Genomic DNA, 19,486 nt, shown 5'->3' with positions numbered 1-19,486 from the left:
ATTCAAGTGCCATTTTAACAGGTTCTTAAGCATTTCATTGCAGTTCAGTATAAACTCTACAGCCGTGCGATGAATAATACAGTTCTCGTGAGATGAACTTCAGCATCATGTGATGGCTTTTCCAGCTTTGAGCCAAACGTCAAAACATATTAAATATGTGTCTGTGTGTGAACACTACACCTCTTTAAACTGAACGCACTCTCTAGTTACAACAAAAAGTACTAAACATCTCTTTGCCAGATTCTCTGATGGTTACACATCCACAAGGTCCTTCACAGAGGAGATGTTTTAGTGTCTGTGCAGGGCCTGATAAGATTCCCTCTTTATTGACTTGTTTTGGCCATGTGCGAGAGAGTTGTGGCAAAGGTGTTTAACCCGCCACCTACCGATTCACACAACCAAGAAACCATCCGTTCCCCCTCAGCTCAACAGTTGTTCCCCTCTAACTTGCAGGACTAGGGGGCGCATCCTTCTCATCTTTCTCAGCGTCTGCAACCTCAGATGACCCCTCTGCAGCGTTGGGGTCAACCTGACCAAACTTTAGCATGGTGAGGGCATTGATTTTGAGGTCCTCAATGGTTTCTTTCACACCCTTCTCCAGGAGATAACCCTCGCTGTCGCCCTCTGGGTCCTCCAGAACCATCGCTGTTTCCACAGCTGTCTGAAGGTACCGCAAGCTCAGAAGCACTGACAGCTGGACAGAAAGAAGCAATTCAAAGGATGTCAAAACTGCATCTCATTTGGTGTAGTGTATTTGGTGTAACTGTTAGTCAGTTTTAAATAAAAAATATTTTCTCATTTCTATTCTAATTCATCCTCTTTCACCTTTTGTTTGGTCTTTGGGCTATATCTATTGCTTGAAAATCAGACATTAACCAGAACTCAGCATGAGGCCTCATTAACTCTTGGCATGGCAGCCATCTATTGCCATCATAGACGACTAGAAAAAGCCCCATGGTGAGGCTCTGCATTTCAAAGTTTAGATTGTTTGTTTAGCTGTAGGCGGTGTGTAATGATGCACTGTCAAACATGTGTATGAGTGTCCTGTTGCCTGAGGCCTTGTTTGACAGTGTGCTGTCAATATTGTTATTTAGCAAAGGAATGAAAGTACATGTTTGAATAAAAGATAGAAATCAATGTGTGTCAGTGAGATTTTCTTCCTGGTGCTTTTTCATGGCAGTCAGTGCGTCAGGAGACAATTATTATTCAAACATTGTTCTGCGTGCGTGTGTCTGTATCTCTGTCTCACTCTGTGACGGTTAAATGACCGCTCTGTGACTTTACCACCACGGACAGAATAACTGTGTGTGTTTATGTTCATGCCATCAAGTATCCCACCTGTATTAAGATGACTGACAACACACCAGGACCAGTTGAGTTCATCAGCTCCATGTAGTAGTCGGTCAGCGCCTGCCGACAACCGCGGCTGTACAGGTTGAGTTCCTCTGATTGGTAGTCATAGTTGAAGTGGGCGTTGTTATCTGTCAGGTGGTACCGCAGGCAGGGGCGAGGGGAGGTGGGGTTACAGCAGCTGAAAGGAACGCCATCCAACAGGTAACGGTTGTCCACGTTACTCCGGATACGACTGAAGACAGAAGAGGCAGGAACATTGAGAGGACAGATGATCGAAACCGATTGGAAGAGTAGAGAGAAGTTAAAGGCCTGACTTTTTGCTCAATACACACTTAACATTAGCAAGCAATGAGCAGCCCCTCTCTTCAAGTGTCATAACCTTTCTGTTCATTCATTCCTTTTCAATCATTTCATCTTTGACCAACCTTTCTTTGCTTGCTTCATGACCAACCTTTAATCCATTTCTATCATTCTCTTTAAAAGTAAAGGCCAGATCTATTTTTATTACACTCTTCCTCCACATTAAAATCATTCTCTTTCTCCCTCCATCCCCTCTATATTATTGTTTGACCTTTTTGGATGTGAAGTCTACTTATCTGCCATTCATCTAGATTTCTCCTCTCTCCCCTGTAAACCCCTCAACACTCCAGGTTCTTCTCTTTCATCCTCCCACCGCCCTGCATCTATAAACTTTATGTTCCCTGTATTGTGATTCACTCACTCCTTGACGTCCTTGGAGGTGAAGTCCAAGTATCTGTTGCTGACCCACTGCACTTCAAACCAATCCTTGAAGTTGTTGTTTCCACAACAGCGAAACTCCATCTGCAGACGATCAATGGTTTCTTTCTGAAAACAGCGGCCCGGCACGTCTGTGTCCTTGTAGAACCGGATGCCATTCCTCAGGCCGACCTGACAATAGAGAGAGAGAGGACAAAGATAAAGAAGTTGCTTTATCTGGTGTTTTCAACAAAGGTTTTACTGTACTGTTTTTCGAAGATACATCTGTTTTCTGTGTATATCTGTTAAAGAATTTGACATATGAAGAAGATTTTCTCTCTAATTTGAAATCTATTTCAATTAATGAAATTACTTCTTCTTTGTTGGTTAAATCCTCTCCCATTGTAAATTATTTCATTGACATCCCTGAAACAATAGGAGACTTTCTGGTCTCGGTGCAACACTTAAACAAGGATGAGAGCTTTAATCCTTCACTATATTGTCGGTTAATAAATTAATACGTTTGAAATGACCAGACAATGGTGAATGTTTTCTGTTATACTGATCAATGCACACAGTTGTGTTCCATTTACAAAAAAAATCTTATCTGCATTCATCGCTGATCTTGAAAGAATATGAGACTTTCTCTGTACTTAACCCCCTAAAAACAATTTTCATCTTTCATTTACGGCAGTTTGCTGGCTCTCTCATTCACAGCAGCTCAAGAGCACAGTCAAAGATATGTGTCTTGCTTGAGGATCAGAAAACACCATCTTGTTATGGGACAGACATCTATTGACACCTCCTCTACCTCTTGATCTGTCACAATCATTACTGGTGACCCCACCTTCAGGGACTCCTCCAGGCTTCCCTGCAGGGCGTAGCTGAGCGCAACGACAGCTATGAGCAGGCAACAGAGCACCGTCGCTACAGCAAACCAAGCCAGCAGGGGAACCTTCCAACGGGGGAAGCGGGTCGGGTCCAACGAGTCCTGACACACACGACTGGCTACCCAGTTGGTGCCGATAGAGGCCAGGCCCACCATCATCAGGATGTTGGGCACCACGTGGATCTCTGTGTTGTCCATCACCTCGAGAAAGCAAGAGCACAGTCAAAGACAATTCTAGACACAAGAGCAGCAGCCAACTGCAGGTCACTTTGTAATTTCCTCGAAACACTTTATCAGGTAATAATTCTGCATTTAATTAGCCTTATCAATTCAGCCAAGAGCTTAAATTAGCTGCTGATATGCTTGATGCAAAGGCCACTATGGCAATCTGATAACACATTTAAATATTTGCCCTGGTTAAAGCAAAAGTCAATTATAAGCTGAGTTTATTCTTGGCAGAGTTTTTAATAACCTGTCAGCCATTAAGCACCTTTGCCCCATTGTTGTTGTTTTTTACGATTATCCATTAAAAAACTAATTCTGGAACATAATAATTTCGTAATAATCTATCTAGCCATATTTCAGTTCAGGACAATAACATCGTCCTCTGATTATGGGATAGTCAGGTGTGTCAATGATCTGTAGTAAAGTGCAAAATGAACTGTCTAAATTATATATTTAACAAGTACTTTGCTACACAACCCAGAGATTATGGAATTTCTTGTTGGCGATCAATAACTATCTGAAGCCATATGTTCATGGCCTGCAGCTTTCCTGTGCAGCCCACTGCATATCACTGCATGCAACCTATCCAAATCAATCAGTGATCAATCTAGCACAATGACAGCTGGTGGAGGCCATGACCTTCACCTGCTGGTCACGTTACCTAAATTCAATACACATTGAACCCCAATGACTTTGGAAACAAATGTTGATTTTTATAACGGCTTTATAAAACACAATGTCCTCACGACTTAACATGCATGAGTGTCCCTGTGTGCATGTTTACACTGGTATTGTGTGTGTGCTGCTTGTTTGTGTTTGTGGATTAAACTGAAGAGCTAAGTTGAAATAAAAGTCACCGATAAGCGGCAACTCAGGATACTCAGTAAACAACAAATTTAAACCTATGTTTGTGTAACTTTAAATGAATTAAATCCAGTGTTTTTAAACTTAAACTCAAGTTTTTAAGTTGACATTGTAATCATCTGTGTGGATATCAGTGTATTTCCATCTCCCTACCTCGGCCCTACGGAGCAGCTCTGTCTTAAGGTAAACCCCCAGACAAAAGATGACGCCCCCCCACATCACTGCCATCCAGGACAGCAGCCACAGGCCCTGGGCCAGATGCACCCTCCGCTGCTGGGTGAACTTTATCTTCAGCAGCGCCATGGCTCTCTACCATGCACCGATTAACAAAGACTGAAGAGAAGAGGAGAAAGAGAGGAAAAGTTCAGTCAATTGTGGTCAAAAATGTTGTTTCAATCCAGAAATACAGTGGTCACTGCAGACCTCGCGCTTGTTATGAGTTGTTAGCAGGTTGAGCTCATCTAAATTGTTCCAGGTGGAGGGGATAAGCAGGTAGATCCCTCAGATGATAAAGGACACAGTAGACTTCAGAGGATAATCCAAACGCTTTCACATGGATGCCGAAATTGTCCCAAAAAGATCATTTATAATCCAAATCAGTGCAGAAAAACCATGGGAAATGTTAGATAATAGTTCAATAATTAATTATAGAAGATAAGAGGTATTTCGTTTTCCAGAGATGATGATTTCCCCTCAAGTTGATTGGTCACTATGCCGTAGACCCCCTTCAAGGTGATTCTTTCCTCTTGAGGTGATGTTGTCTTTTGATGGCGCCCCTCTGGGTCTGGGTCTGGGTCTGTGCGGTGACCCCCTAAACCACTGTTCCCATGGTTGGAGGACACAGAGACTGGCCAAAGTCGAGAGTTTGGAGCCGTAATCCCCCAAACAGAGTCCCTGGGATCCTATTAAAGTCCAGAGGCCAATGGGAAAGCAGGCCAGTGTGTGATCAGCAAACATGTTCTGACAGACACATATAGTATGGGAGGGACTACTGGACTATTAGGACAGGTGGACTTACCTGAGACCCATCAGCACAGGCTGGACACTATGGACGCCTCACAGACCGAGTAGATACATAGACGCAGTTGGCCGAGGTTCAATGGTAGCCACATCGTGAGATTGTTGGAGTGTGGGAAGTAAATCTAATTTAGCAGCAATACATGTTTTTACTGTATAATAAGATATGCAGTAAGATATGAGAATGAAGACTTAAAACATACCTAAAAGGTTCCTGATTTGACTTCAAACGCTGGCTAAAGAAGCAATCAGATCATTCACTTATGTAGAAGTACCGATACAACAGTGTAACACTACTTAAAGTAAATCAAAATACTACTTAAGCCTTAAGGCTTCTGACTGATATGTAATTATTGATGACATTATAAGACTTTGAATACTCTTTCATCAGTACGCAACTTTTTACTGTTGTAGCAAATCGAGATGGAGCTATACTTTATACACAGTTTGGTAGTTTAGTTCAGTGGTTCCCAACCTGAGGGTCAGGTCCCTCCAAAGGTACACAAGATAATTCTGAGTGGTCGTGATACAGTTAGTACCTCAAAATGTAACTTTTACTTTCCATTACTGCAGAATGTTTGCTTTAACAAACACCTTTACCCAACTAGCAGACCTCAACCCAAATCCATACAAAACAAATTAGCCAATTCCAAGTTTATAAAACAGAAAACCGACTTATTTATCAAGTGGCATTACAACGACATATACAACTGTATGACAAAAAGAGAAAGTGACTTTTGTCCCCAAAATTATCTCAAGGATTTTGTGGAGGATGGTAGCAGAGACTCTTTTATGTGAAGTAAAAATAGTACTTTGAAGAGGAGACTTGTGCTTGTATGGGATTATGTATACTCTGCAATAGGGAGGGAGTTGATGGGGCTGGATCAATAGGATTAAACTGTTGTTATAAATATTTATGACAGCTTGAGTCAGAGCTGTAGTCAGGTTGAAGCCAGTCTTGTGTCCCCAGCTCTCACAACAAACCAAACACAAAACTCAATCAAACCCTCACCTCATATCTATATATTATCCATTGATTTTCTTTACCCACTTTTATTATTAATCACATCTCCAGTTATGTCTTGAAATACTGAGGTTGATGGAGACTCATATTGATATAATGAGTGAACTTACTCAGCTCTCGAGTGGCAGAGATGCCGATGTTGGTCAGTCGATCTGTCCATCCAACATGTTGGCTGGATCCCAGACGACATTGGAGACCCTGGACAGTTTGCCAGACTATGTATGGCAGGGCTGACACATAGAGACAGACGACCATTCACACTCCCATCCACACATTCAAGCAATTTAAAGTCTTCAATTGACCTAAGATGCATGTCTTTGGATTGTGGGAGGAAGTCGGAGAACCCGGAGAGAACCCACGCTCACACGGGGAGACTGCAGGCTCCACATCGAAAGCCTGTCTAGCCACCACACCCCCGTGCTTGTTACATTTGTAGTACAGCTAATGTTAAGGGTCGAAGAAGAGCAAAGCTGTCTCTGTTATATAAAGAAGGATTAGTCAAAAATGATGTGTGAAGTAAACAAGTAGAGTGAATCTGAAACAATGAATACATGAACTGTAATCTGAGATGTTGCAGTAATTTAAGATAATTATTTTTATTGGTTGAACAACTGTCATGACACAGTTACATTTTTAATAGACTAGCAGTATTCATAATTGCATAATTCAGAGGGTAACATGTACACTAATGGGAGATGGGGGCTATACAGATTAGAATAACATGAATATGTCGCTGCTGCACTCTAAGCTACATCACAATACTTTGACATTGTTGTTCTTCGCACTACATCAGCTTTAAACACCGACCAATATCTCTATATATATATATCTATATAGATATATCAGAACGGTAGGGCCACCACGTGTCATGTATTTTATGTACATAATTAATATTTACCCAATTTTCTGCATGTAAAGTTGTACATTTTTAATTTTATACTCATTTGAAATTCTATTCTACATAAATCAGTAAATATATACATTTTGTTTTTACTTTATAGCCATTTAACTGCAGTTTTCCTTGGTCTGGAATACCAGTTATTATTAAATATACAGTGCAAACAAATATTATTTCTTTGTAGAAATATCAAGCCTGGTTGAATGATTATTGTTAAGTAAAAAATAAAACTGTTGTTGAAAGAAGACTATTTATGTCATCTGCTAGAAGCAGAATAAAGCAGATATTTGTGGGTCTCTCTTTGCAGCTGCTTGTGTTGGATTTTAAAAGGTTGTTAGTTTTATCATTTTATCATCAGTCTCTGTCATTTATTAAGTTACATCAATTGATAGCACTGCTAACTCACATAAATTAAAATGTTTTTAATACCAATTACATTTAAAAACCTGGTATTTCATTGTACTAATAGGTCAACTGTAGCTGTTGAGCTCACTCCTTAAATTAAGAGCTGATTCTATCTTGATAGATCCTAATATGGATCCTAATATTCAGCATGTATCTCAATTCTCCACATCAACTCAATGTCTATAAACATAGGCAACACTGGATGAGTTATTTGTGTAATTGTCTCTCCTCACACTGGCTTCCATACAAGCACAGAGGCCATTTTGATACTCAACAGTGACACTGAAGACGTACGCAAGTGACATGTTATGTGATTGGCATGTTCTCTGTTAAACTGGAGAGAAATTACAGGGCAGCAGGGTAAGGGAACACAGCAAATGGCATTTAATTAAAGTTACGACTTAAATGGAAATATATTTATAATAGATACTTGGAAATAGCTCCCTATACTTGTGTGGATATTCTCTATTACTGCATGTTCACATTTCTAATACATACATTTAGGCAATTCTTATGTTTGAATATTAAAGAATTTCCTTTTTTTATAAAATCCTTAACAGTACACCCAAAATTCCAAATATTATATACAACCCCAATATCTGGTATTTTGGAGATACATAAATGAATAAATACAAACACACACATATACATATATATATATATGTATATATATATATATATATATATATATATATATATATATATACATATACATATATATATATATATATATATATATATATATATATATATATATACATATACATATATATATATATATATATATATATATATATATAATAAAACCCCATTTCAATGCAATAAGATGAGAACATACATTCACTCTGCCATGTTGTTGGATGACATTTTCATTCGTCCACTTTGCCTGTTTGTTCCGCTCCTCCCGCCCACTCCTGCACACCCTGCTGCTCCTTCCCTCGGCCCGCCTCCTTATAGGGCTGCAGCTGCTGCAGGAAGTCATCCAGGATCTGCTGGGCGGACATGGAGGTTGTTTCCACAACATCCTGCTCCAAGAGCGTTACCTTTCCCCCACGATTCCCACCCCAGCTGTCACCGCCCACACGGGCCTGCTGCGTTGGACGGGTGTCGGCGTGGTTGGTGCCCAGGGGAAGCTGCTGTTGGCTTTGGGGATAGAGAGGTTTTGGTCTGGCAGCATAACTGGCAGCCATTTTATTATAGATAGCAGTGCTGATGTCAGATACAGAGAAAGGTGGGCTGTGGCAGGATTCATGCTGACCAGAGAGATTGCCTTCAGATACTGCTGTTGGCACCACCTGTTTAAATGGTATGAAGGCTGTGACCCTTTTCGGACGGGCCTCTGATCTCGTCACCCAATCATGTGGAGCTTCTTCCACTTTAGGCGTGTGGGATTGGCCGTCTGCTTTCGTGGAGGTGGCAGAATGGCTGATTGGAGCAGAAGTCGACACAAACTTCTGGATAGACGCAGATGAGTCTAAGTGCTTCTCCAATAACTCCTTTATCAAGCACGGCACCTGAGATCCAGACACACAAACATTCACTCTGCGTTAAGTCCATGTAACAGAAGAGGAAACATCACTTTATATGATGAGACAGTGAAAATGGCTTAAACACGCGTGCAATTGCAAACATAGTTTTTTGTGATAACATGAGCACAGAGTGATGTGGTTTCATAATATTCCATTTGAAATATTGAAATGACATGCCTAAAGAAGGATTGGAAAAGAATGATTCAGCCCAATGGTGTATTTAGTCAAATGTCTGCTATCTGAAGTGTGCATGGATGTCCAGCAGGCGGCACTGTGCTCACATTGATGTTCTCCAGGGCTGCGATGGTCTTGTGGGCGTCCTCCAACTCTAAGCTCAGCTGTGACACAAGGTTTTGTAGGTACTTCCTTTCACTGGTCAGGCTCTCTGACTGCACACACACACACACCAAGACATACAATCAGGTGAGACTTACATGAAAGTAGCTCATGGATCGTGAATGCAGTGAATACCGTATAAGGTCCCTCTTTTACATGCTGCCCCTTGGTGTTCTCACCGCTATATGCAGATGTTCCCCCAGTAGATTATTGGCCTGCTTGGTCCCAGTGTGGGTATCTAGAAGGCTAAAAGACACAGAGAACCAAAGAAGATTAAAGAAGAAATGACAACCATGAAAACATACCTATAATCATTATTATTTTTTATTTTTTTTCTGGGGTTAAAGACAGTTGTTTGTCAGGCCAACTGGCATTCACTAACTCTCCAAAACAAATATGTAACAACTGACGCCCAACTGGTGCCTAGGGTGAGGTGACCATTCACTCCAGTTGCTGACAGGGTGGGTGTGAAGGGACATGACAGATGCCTTGCGGACCCCTGTCTCTATTGGCTGGGGAAAAGAGGTCAGTGCAGAACCAAAACACTCAAAAGAAATGCAATGAGGAGAATGTACAGTATGTTCCAACGATCAAGTAATCTACCAAATTGTTATGGAAAGCCAACGGTTGACTTGATGGGTTTTGGTTCTCAAGTCAATATGTGTGCATCCGTTACACCATTTCAGTCGCGTATATAGGAGCATGTTGTCCTTCATGTACTGCATCGTACTACATGTGGTAGAATCTTATTATCACACAAGTCATATAGGGTAATAACAATGTAAATCAATTGTGCCTGTTGAATTGTGTTCTGTTTATGATACCAAACCTTTTATATTTCTCCTTGACATGGCTGAGCTCGTCCCTAGTCCTCTGCAACTCCGCCTCCAGGCTCTCAATGCAAACCACAGTCTGCAGTAGGTTCTGGTGAAGATCTGTATTCTCCTCATGCAGCGCCCTAAACATAGAGGAATGATGGGAGATGGAGTTTTGTCACAGAATATATAAATCCTGGAGAGTATTTAGAGGTGATGCCTTTTTGGACCACAAAAAAAAAATGGGCTGTTTTGATATCTTACATATATATACAGTAGATCTGAAATCAAGTCATTTGGCAGTAATGACTTAAAGAAATATTCAAGATGAGGCCTTCCGTCACATGCTTCCATTTTGTGAGTCTATTCATTGTGCATGGTCAGAAAGTTTGGGGGATTTGGGGGATTTTTAACTGTAAAAACATGCAACAATTTACATCATGTCAATATCAAACTTCATTACTACACATAAGGCTCAAGCTAAATTATATAAATCCCTCATGAAAAAGAGCTTTGACTCTCAAACAACCTTCAGAGGTCTGGCAGTCAGCGGCATATTTTAAAATAATAATAATAACAAAAACAAGATCAATCTGTGCCCATTTATAAAACAAAATCATATGAGTGGAACTGCATCAATAAAAATGTGAGTGACAAATATTTTATTTGGTATAATAACAAAATGTAGTAGTTTAAATGTTAAAAGTCCTCTTTCATTTGTTGCTTATGTTATTTTGTCTTGTCTTTCTTAATTTGTTCCGTCATATATTTAAATTTCTAACAACATATTGTTGTATAAAACAGTTCCATAACTACCGCAACTTTTCCTGTCCAATCAAGAGTGGAGAGAAAGAGGATGCTCAATAGTGTGATCAATAACTACTGACCCATCAGATAGACAGACAGAGAGAGGACAGCATGAGACAGAGAGACATCTGAAAAGCTGCGCTGGAATGTGAGCAGACAGAAAGTATATTACACACTTACTGGAAATGGTCGGTATCATACAGTATGTCCTAGAAAAAGAATAGAAGAAGGGTGAGAAGACTTAAGATTCGTGAGATACAGAAGACAAGTGTTTAGACCATCTTGTTTCGCCACTGTACTCCAGCACGTTGTTTCGAAAAATAAACTTTTGGCCCTTTTTTTGTACCTCAGAAAGTCAAATGGGCAATATAAATGTGAACACTCGACCTCATGGTCATTGTTTCATTTTAATCTCAGTTTACTGGAGTAGAGCCCAAACAATGCCAAACATATCACTGTCAAAATACAACATGCAAAGATACAAACAACCCTAGCAATTCAGGACTGATTCTGGAGTTGGTGCTGTAATGAAAAAGCGTAGATATATAAAGAACGATACTAAGAATATTGCCATCACATGCATCCATTTATTTTCTATGTACATTACAGGAGCCTTTGTGTAAAACCCAGGATGGGTCACCAGTCCATTACTGAGGACATGACAGATTTTATAAACTATTGAGTTTTGGCAGACCTGCTCCCGGACATAGAATCGATTAGCCCCTTTCTATGTGTGTGGTTATGTACATGTACGTGTGAATTCACTGAACCTTAACTTGACAAGACAAACTCAGTGAGACCAAATCATACACAGTGACCAAATGGAAAAAGAAAGTCAATGTTATGTAATGTTGTGTGTGTGTGTTTATCAGTACATAAGAGTGCCAGTCTGAGCAGATTATTACATAAGAGCAACGTGATACTTATCCAACCAACTCACTCTCACATTTTACATTTTCACATTAATACTGAAAGCGGATGTGATGTGTGATTAATACTGTCTCTGACAATATCACCATATCACAGAACATACAGTAGCTGAGCCTTGAAAAACAACCCCCATTTCAAATGATGGTGTCGGGTCGCTCCAAATGTATTTTGCTCTCAAAGCACAAGACTAGCGTTTGCTGCATTGCTGAGGAATGACTCAGCTTGCAGTGCGTCGTGTTTGACACGTCACACGCAGCCTGTGACTCAGCTTACTGCCTCTGCAAGAGAGGAGCAACACTACATTCCTCCGGTTCTGTCCGCCCTTCAGGGCAGTGTGTTGCCTTCAGGAGCTTCATCGCTGACTCCTTTTATAGTTAGACTCATGATTCATCTTTCTTCTTCAGAAAGTCTCCTTCGAGTCTGACGCATGACAGCATATGACACTCTTTGATTTGTGTCTTTCTCACAACCAAATGAAGGCCATTCGTGGTTTACAATTATATTTGATGAATGTTGTAAAATGTCCAAATATAATTTAAAGGACTGGGGTATATTTCTTAGGAATGACAAGTAATCTATTTGTCACTTATTGTGACTTATCGCGACTGCGATCATCAAAGTTTGCCGAAGGACAGTAGAGAAACAAGCTTATTAAAGAATCTAACTGTATACATGAATATGTAGGACTGGGCGATAATTCAATACTATAAACGTTTTCTCTGTCAATGGAATCATATTGTTATGAAATCATATATCAGGATATTGTGATACACAATCACTTAGTCTAAATTGATAATAGGCGTATACTAACTCAAATCTCAAATCTGATTATTTTGCACTAAAGTTCTTAATTACATGAGAAAATACTGCTAAATAGTACTTTTCATTTGTCAAGTATTTCATTCACACAAACCATGTGGTTATTTCACATAGATTATGTATTTATTGAATAACTAGAAAAAACACATCACCCAGTCCGATGAATATGTGTTGAAAATGTTTTCGACCATGATGTTACCCCCCGTTTTTATAAATCAGTCCTGACATTTTTACAGAATGCAGAAAGCACATGTGTTTATAACATTTAACCATGATGTTATCAACCAAAACAAGTTTTCATCTGTCCTGACTTTTCTAAACTGAATAAAGGTTTGTGCGCTGTACACGTGATATTTCACTTTCCCCTGCCTTCGCACTATGTCAGCTGGGATAGGCTCCAGTGCCCCCGCGACCCTAATGAGGATAAGCGGTATTGAAAAATGGATGGATGGATGGATTCATGATCTGAGGCCTGAAATCTCCCATCACTACATATGAGTGTACCTTATTAAAAAGAGCTGAAACAGTAAACTCACCCTGTGCTGCTTCCCTTGCTGTGACTGGTGTCGACCACTCTGCTCCGAGGTGTAGCTGCTAGCTGTGGAGGCCGTGTCTCTGGCCCTGGGGGAATCAGATTTTGTGGAGGAAGACTCAGATCCGATGCCTGGCCCCACACCCTCACTCGCTCTGTGCCCAGGGCCGGGGTGCACCGGTTGAGGCTGGTGCTGAGGGAAGTGTTGTGTGTATTGACTGTGGGAGGCAGTGGGCTGCTGTTTGCGTTGGCGACGTTGTTTGGGCTGGCTGGGTTCAGGGCTGGTGCTGGTGCCATCATCCATGTGAGGGCTACTTCTAACATATCTGTCCCCTGACACGGAGCCCCCAGTAGGCGACGGCCTCCTGTCTTTACGGCTGCTCTCCTGGTGAGTATTGTGGCTGGGGGAGTGGGGGTAGTGATGAGGCGGGGGGCTACCATGCTGGTTCCTCGCTGCATATGAGATCAGATTGTCGGGAAGGGAGCAGCCTGATTGTTTCCGAGGGCTGTGAGCCGCTTTCTCCTGTCTCGGGCGCTGCTCCCTGTCTTCCAATGAGCTCTCTCTGTGCTTCTTGGGAGGGAGCTGAGGCTTGACGGGGCCAGATGTTTGAGCTGGGGCAGGTGTCTTCCCAGTACCTTGATCACTGTTCACACCCAAGATGGTGAGAGCCGACGGACTTATGACCTGTTTCGTAATCTCATCTAGAAAGGCTGAGAATTTCAATTTTCCCTGCACAAAATTTGCCTTGGCCTGCTCTTTCTCCCCTTGAGGGGTCCCTTTCCCTTTCTGTCCACTGGGACCTTGTCCCTTGGAGACTCTTGGGGAAAGCACCTCCATCGACTTAGCCTTGCGAATGTCAGCGTGAGGCTCCTTAATCTTGAGGATGCCTTTGCAGGGTAGCTGACTGGAGGACACGGCTCTTTTGGGGCCCCTGGAGACCCCTAACAGAAAGTCCTGCTCACTGAAAGCCAGGCTTCGGTTCAAACTAGCTGCCTTATACAGGTGTCCATGGTTGATGTGTCGTACCCTGGATTGTTCTCCTCCAAGATCACTTTCATTACCCTGAAGGAGGCCTTCTTCACTTCTGCTTAGACCTCGGTCAAGAGAAGCAAAACCTTGCTTTCCCCTCTTTTGTACACTCTCATGTGTCTTACTACAAACGTTGCCGTTCTTGCCATGTTTAATGGTGGCAAAGACAATGGGCGTGCTGCTCTCCTCCTCCCTGAAGCCCCTGTGCACATCTGAGATATTGGAGCAGGACAGGGAGTGCTGTGGCTGCTCCGCATGACGAAGAGAGAATGGATCATTTGCATTTTCCTCTGTGTACCATGAGGAAATAGAGGACGAGGATGAAGAGAGGGAAGAGGAAGAGGCCCTTGAGAGAGTAACAGGTGTGCTGTGGTTGTACAGTATCTTGTCCTCTTCGCTGTGGTGAAACTGTTGTATTTGATGGCGTTGACGGGCGTCGTGATGAGGGCTGTTGTTGAGACAGCGACCATGTTGATAGGGATGGTGGTGCCCGTGACTTTCATCTGTGTTTCTGTCTGTCTCATCAAACATTGTGTACCTACAACACAAGGACCCAGGGATCTAAAACTTATAACTTTAAAACTTTTACCAGAATTTGTATATTTGATTTTAAAATGCAGATGCCTATGTGTAATTTATACTAAGTATTATATTAGAAATGCCTAAAATGTGACTGTATTTCTAAATGCCATTAGAAATAAATGTAAATCAGAGTGAAATAAAGCATCCTACCTGTGTGGCTGAGGGTCTTGGTGATTGGGAAGGTGATGATGATGATGATGATGGTTGTGCTTCCGCTGCTTGGTCTCACCCGGGCCAGAGGGGCTGTGAACAGGCTTAAAGAACTTCTCCATCACTTGTCTCTTCACTGGTGGTAGACTGTGGGGTCCTGGTTGGGTTGACGAGGGGCACTGATGGGGAACTCAGCTGTTTCCTCTCGTTTCTTTTTTCTTATTCTCTTTTTCTCTAAATGGCTATAACTTGTCTGTCAATATCAGCCGCCGAGATCCCAGCTTCAGACTGGACAGTAATCTACTGCTGTTTCTGACCACAAATGAAAGTACAGCATGTGGTGAGCTATTGTGGAAAAACTAATTATAATCTAAACCATAATAAGGAGTTTGGTCCTCAAAAAGTTTCTGTCTCAACAAAAGAAAAATCTCAAAGTGTTTCTACAAAGTATCCAGTTGTCGGATTGTTTCTGTTTGACTTCCTCAGAGACTGGCTGCAGAATAATGAATGAATTCCTGGTTGGTGGCTTGATTTTGCCTGATGTAACAGCTCATTGAACGAGCTGTCCACATACAAGAGACAATCGAACCGAGCCCTGCGGAACAGGATCTATAACAGGCTTCATTTAACCCCTGATATATCTTGCAGAAGGAGGGTTTGCCATTATGTTTATGAGGCCTATGTGATCACATTTAGGAGGGGAGGGCGATATGACGATAGATACTGTGGGATGTTTAAATCAGAGGTTATGTCATACAATGTTTACTGTGGAAGCTATCCCTTTTGGGTCTGCGGTTGTTGTAAATAAATATTGACAATGTTGCAAAGCCATAAGCAAGACTGTTATGGACTGTATATGAGTTTTGAATCAACGTGATGAAGCGCATTGATTTGTGAAGTATCTAATTTCTGGTTTGGCCTAAACATCACTCATTTTCAGGTTATTTAATTAATTAACTGTTTCAATTGACCTGATTTGTGGTGATGTGCAGTATCTGAATATTTCACAACTCAACCGCTGATACAGCTTCCATCTTCCAAAACTTCCCAGTCATTATTACAATTGATTACGCTCCACGGCTTCTAACACAAACCCACAGCCACTCAATGCAAATTGAGAAGAACACCTTCATAATGACTTTGATGAGCAAGTATCACACAAAGGTCTTGATGAGCCTTCAGCATTAAAAGCCTGGCGTGGCATGTTTTTTCTAATATGTGTGACTATTTCCTGTGTAACAACATGACAAAGATCAATTCATTGGGAGAGGGGCTGAAACTCACACAGAGGACAACTCCCCACACCCGGCTGTTGCTGATCAATGGCAGTGAGTCATCCTGCCCACCCTTTGAATTCACCTTGAGCGATTGTCAACAAATAATAAATGGTGTACATCTAGTCCTTCTTGGCGAATGTTTTTAGAATATGGAGTTATTTATTCTAAAACCCAAAGATCTTCAATTAACTATGAGAAGAAAAGCAGCTAATCCCAATTGGGAATGTTTGCCCAATGCATAACTTAAACTAGTAATAAGCTATTACATAGTTTCCAGTTTCCAATTGTCTGTTGATGACTATTAGTATGAGTATGGCGTAAAGATGGACAAGATTCCAAATTCATTCAGAGGAAACACCAGACGCATAGAGTTTGGATGCGTGTCCCGGATATAATACTTTATTTGCAAGGAAAGTAAGAGTTTTACATACAAGGAATGCTTGTGTCAATGACAGAAAGCCATCAAGAGAAAAGTTACATATGGGAGGTTGCCCAGACTTGTCCAGTCCAGGATAAACAATGGGAGGGGGAGGGATAATGCACCCTCTGCTGGTGAGTACAAGTAACTCCCATTTTGGCCTTTCAGTCTGGTAATTTTCCACCCTTTTTAGAGCAACACATTTTTCAGGAACTAGGTGTTTATAGATATTGCTAGTTTTATCACGTACACTAAACAGCCAACACCAACGCTGCTACTGTAATCGCTCACGTTCAGGTTAAATGGACATTAACAACAAAAATAACATAATTGAGGCTTTGAAAGTACATGATGCATTTAATAAAAAAGACTGCCACCCTCTGCTGCTTTTAGGGTAATGAATAAATCTACAAAAAGGAACACACGTTACAGAACATGAGCCATCCAACTTATAGGGGATGAGTTGGCTGTTTTTTTTTTATTGTTTGTCAATGACAAGTAGCTTATCATTGCAGTAAAAGGGAATGAGATCCGGCAACACAACCTCATTCTAGTTTGGTCCGGTTTGTCAGACCGTTTTACACACAAGTAACGATTAATGCGCACAGCCGTTCGCGTGACGTCAGCTGCTTTGTCTGTTAGTTTTCGTGTTGCTTTTCACTGTAAAAAACTCATTTCCAAATAGTAAGGTTAGCAGAAAATATAACATTAAAACGCATTACTAACTCATTGTCTTACTGAGCCGATTTGAATGGGAGAAGCTCCGCATGCATCTAGTCACGATGTGTGTTAAACTTTAGTTTTCCCACATAGTCTAGTTTTCTCATTTACTTTAGTCAACTCTCTGTTTTGAACTCGAACCTAAAGCCACAATAAGCTTTTGTAAGCGTTATCCGAGCGTAAAAGTAGGACTATTTTTCTTCATGGATGAATACCTTCTCTTGCCGTAGACGGATCACCCAAACAGTATAAATACTGCCATTGACTCCATTTTAACTCAGACAGCATTTGATACGAATTCGGCGTGATGTGAGGCGGGCAGGTTAAACCGATCTTGTTTGTTTCATTTTATTGTCCCCGATTCTCGGTCGTGAGGGACGAGGCTGTCTTGATTTAACGTGACTTAACGTTACGTGATACTTTTTTAATTTTGTGTATTGTTGTCGGAGACAGTGGACGTTAGGCCCTCGGAACGATACGTCTGTTTTTTAGTATCAAGTTTCTGTTGAAGTGGGCAAAATGTCAGCGTCGTGAGGTTTTTTTATTTGTCGACTAGTTATAGAGCCAACTCGCAGGCCACGCGAGCCAGGTATAACTTCCATAACGATGGTAAACCTGAAAGCAGTTAGCGTTACCTGACTTTTCTAAGTAACGTTATATACCGGTTAATTATATTTTCTATAATGGAGCCAATCCAAGTTGGTTCTTCTCATTTTGGTAACAGGAGTTGGCTCAAGTTGGGAGCCGTGACGTAGCAGCGTGTAACTGTTAGCTATTGGTTGATTTGAATACCTCGTGAGGTAACTACAGTGTTTCAACCGTCGTGGTCATGATTTGACGAGTTACAAGGTTATCCATGTCCGCAAGGCTATTTCCTAAAGAGACCGCAAATATGGTCGTTCAATGGTGCGCTGACGATAAGATATGAGTCTTGGTTATAAAATTAAATAGAGCAGAATGTTACGAGAGTATAATGATAAAAAAAAAGCCGACTTCAAACGGCACAGTTTATTCCAGAGCGCAGTCGAGCTATACAAAGCGAGAGGAATTGTGATAAACATGCAATTAATTGCATTATCGACATATTTGTTATATAATAACCCGAGGAGAAACGCACCAGTCTGAGACTAAAGATCCGAAGTAAGCGTCATTATGAGAATTAATCGCTAAGTCTTTGGCCAACTGAATGGAAAAAGGTTAACAAAGGAAACTAGGGCGTCTGTAAGCCGACAACCATTTGTGTAGACTTTTTAGATATGTTGGACGAGGCCCTGGCCGTAGTGTCTTCAATCTATACCATTGTCTAGACCAGCATTTATTTTCTTGATTTTTCGTGTTGCTCAGTGAGTTTCCGTTTTTTTTTGTTTTTTTTAAAGAAAAGGCAATTCAATTAATTTTTTTTAGGTGTCATTTTTTTTCCTTTTTTTTAATTTATTTTTTTTAGATAATATGGAAGATTTTTTTTTTTTTTTTTGTTCCTTGGGGAAAATGGACTGAGTTGTCAAGGGGAGGAAATGGACTTAGTTAGAGGAACATCGCAGGACCAGTGCGGCGCGAGGCCATGCTACACGGGGAGGACCAGAGTGGAGCCAGGCAGGACAGGACCAGAGGGCGTGGGAGCACCAGAGTGGTTCCAGGCAGAACAGGACCAAAGGGCGTGGAGGGAAGAGCAGAGGGGCCCAAGAGAGCAGCTGCAGTAGCTGGCGGCGAGTGTACACCAGAGGGAGCCAGAGCCGCAGTGCAGGGTAGCAGCAGCAGCAGCAGAGTGGCCATCGCTGAAGCAGTTCCAGAGCAAGCCAGCCAGTGATGAGGGTGGGGGACAGGGCTCGTGTCTTCTAGCCCTACAAGTTTAAAGCGTGGTGTTTGGTTTGTATATTGGGTGGTTGTATTCCTGTAACAATCTCAGGCATTTAGTTATTATTCCAAAAGTAATTTTTGTAGAACACAATTTCTCGCACAGCTCTCTTCCTCTTTACAGGCAAGCCGGGTAAATCGTTGTGTACCGTCGTCACCCCTCCTGTTGTGCGCTGACTTGAGTGTGGTGGTGTCTGCTGTGATGAATGCCTTGGTAGTGTGCTGGCGAGAGGAACATCTTATCGGACTTCTCTACCCCCTGCGATCACAAGTAGTTCCCCAAGCCAGAGGGAGA

General features: G+C 41.5%; 1 protein-coding gene across 1 annotated transcript; it reads right to left on the bottom strand.

Annotated features, from left to right (window-relative positions):
* Positions 1-442: 442 nt before the first annotated feature.
* rom1b (retinal outer segment membrane protein 1b) lies at positions 443-8,403 on the bottom strand. Its single transcript, XM_034544259.1, has 6 exons — positions 8,231-8,403; positions 4,202-4,381; positions 2,918-3,160; positions 2,075-2,262; positions 1,339-1,585; positions 443-694 (listed from the first exon to the last, which is right to left on the bottom strand). Exons 2-6 carry the CDS (start codon positions 4,349-4,351, stop codon positions 443-445), a joined length of 1,080 nt encoding a protein of 359 aa, XP_034400150.1. The 5' UTR covers positions 4,352-4,381; positions 8,231-8,403.
* Between the last annotated feature and the right edge of the window lie 11,083 nt (positions 8,404-19,486).

This window comes from Cyclopterus lumpus, chromosome 10 (genome assembly GCF_009769545.1).
Source record: "Cyclopterus lumpus isolate fCycLum1 chromosome 10, fCycLum1.pri, whole genome shotgun sequence".
NCBI classification, from domain to species: Eukaryota; Metazoa; Chordata; class Actinopteri; order Perciformes; family Cyclopteridae; genus Cyclopterus; species Cyclopterus lumpus.
This window is presented reverse-complemented; position numbering and strand designations above follow the sequence as displayed.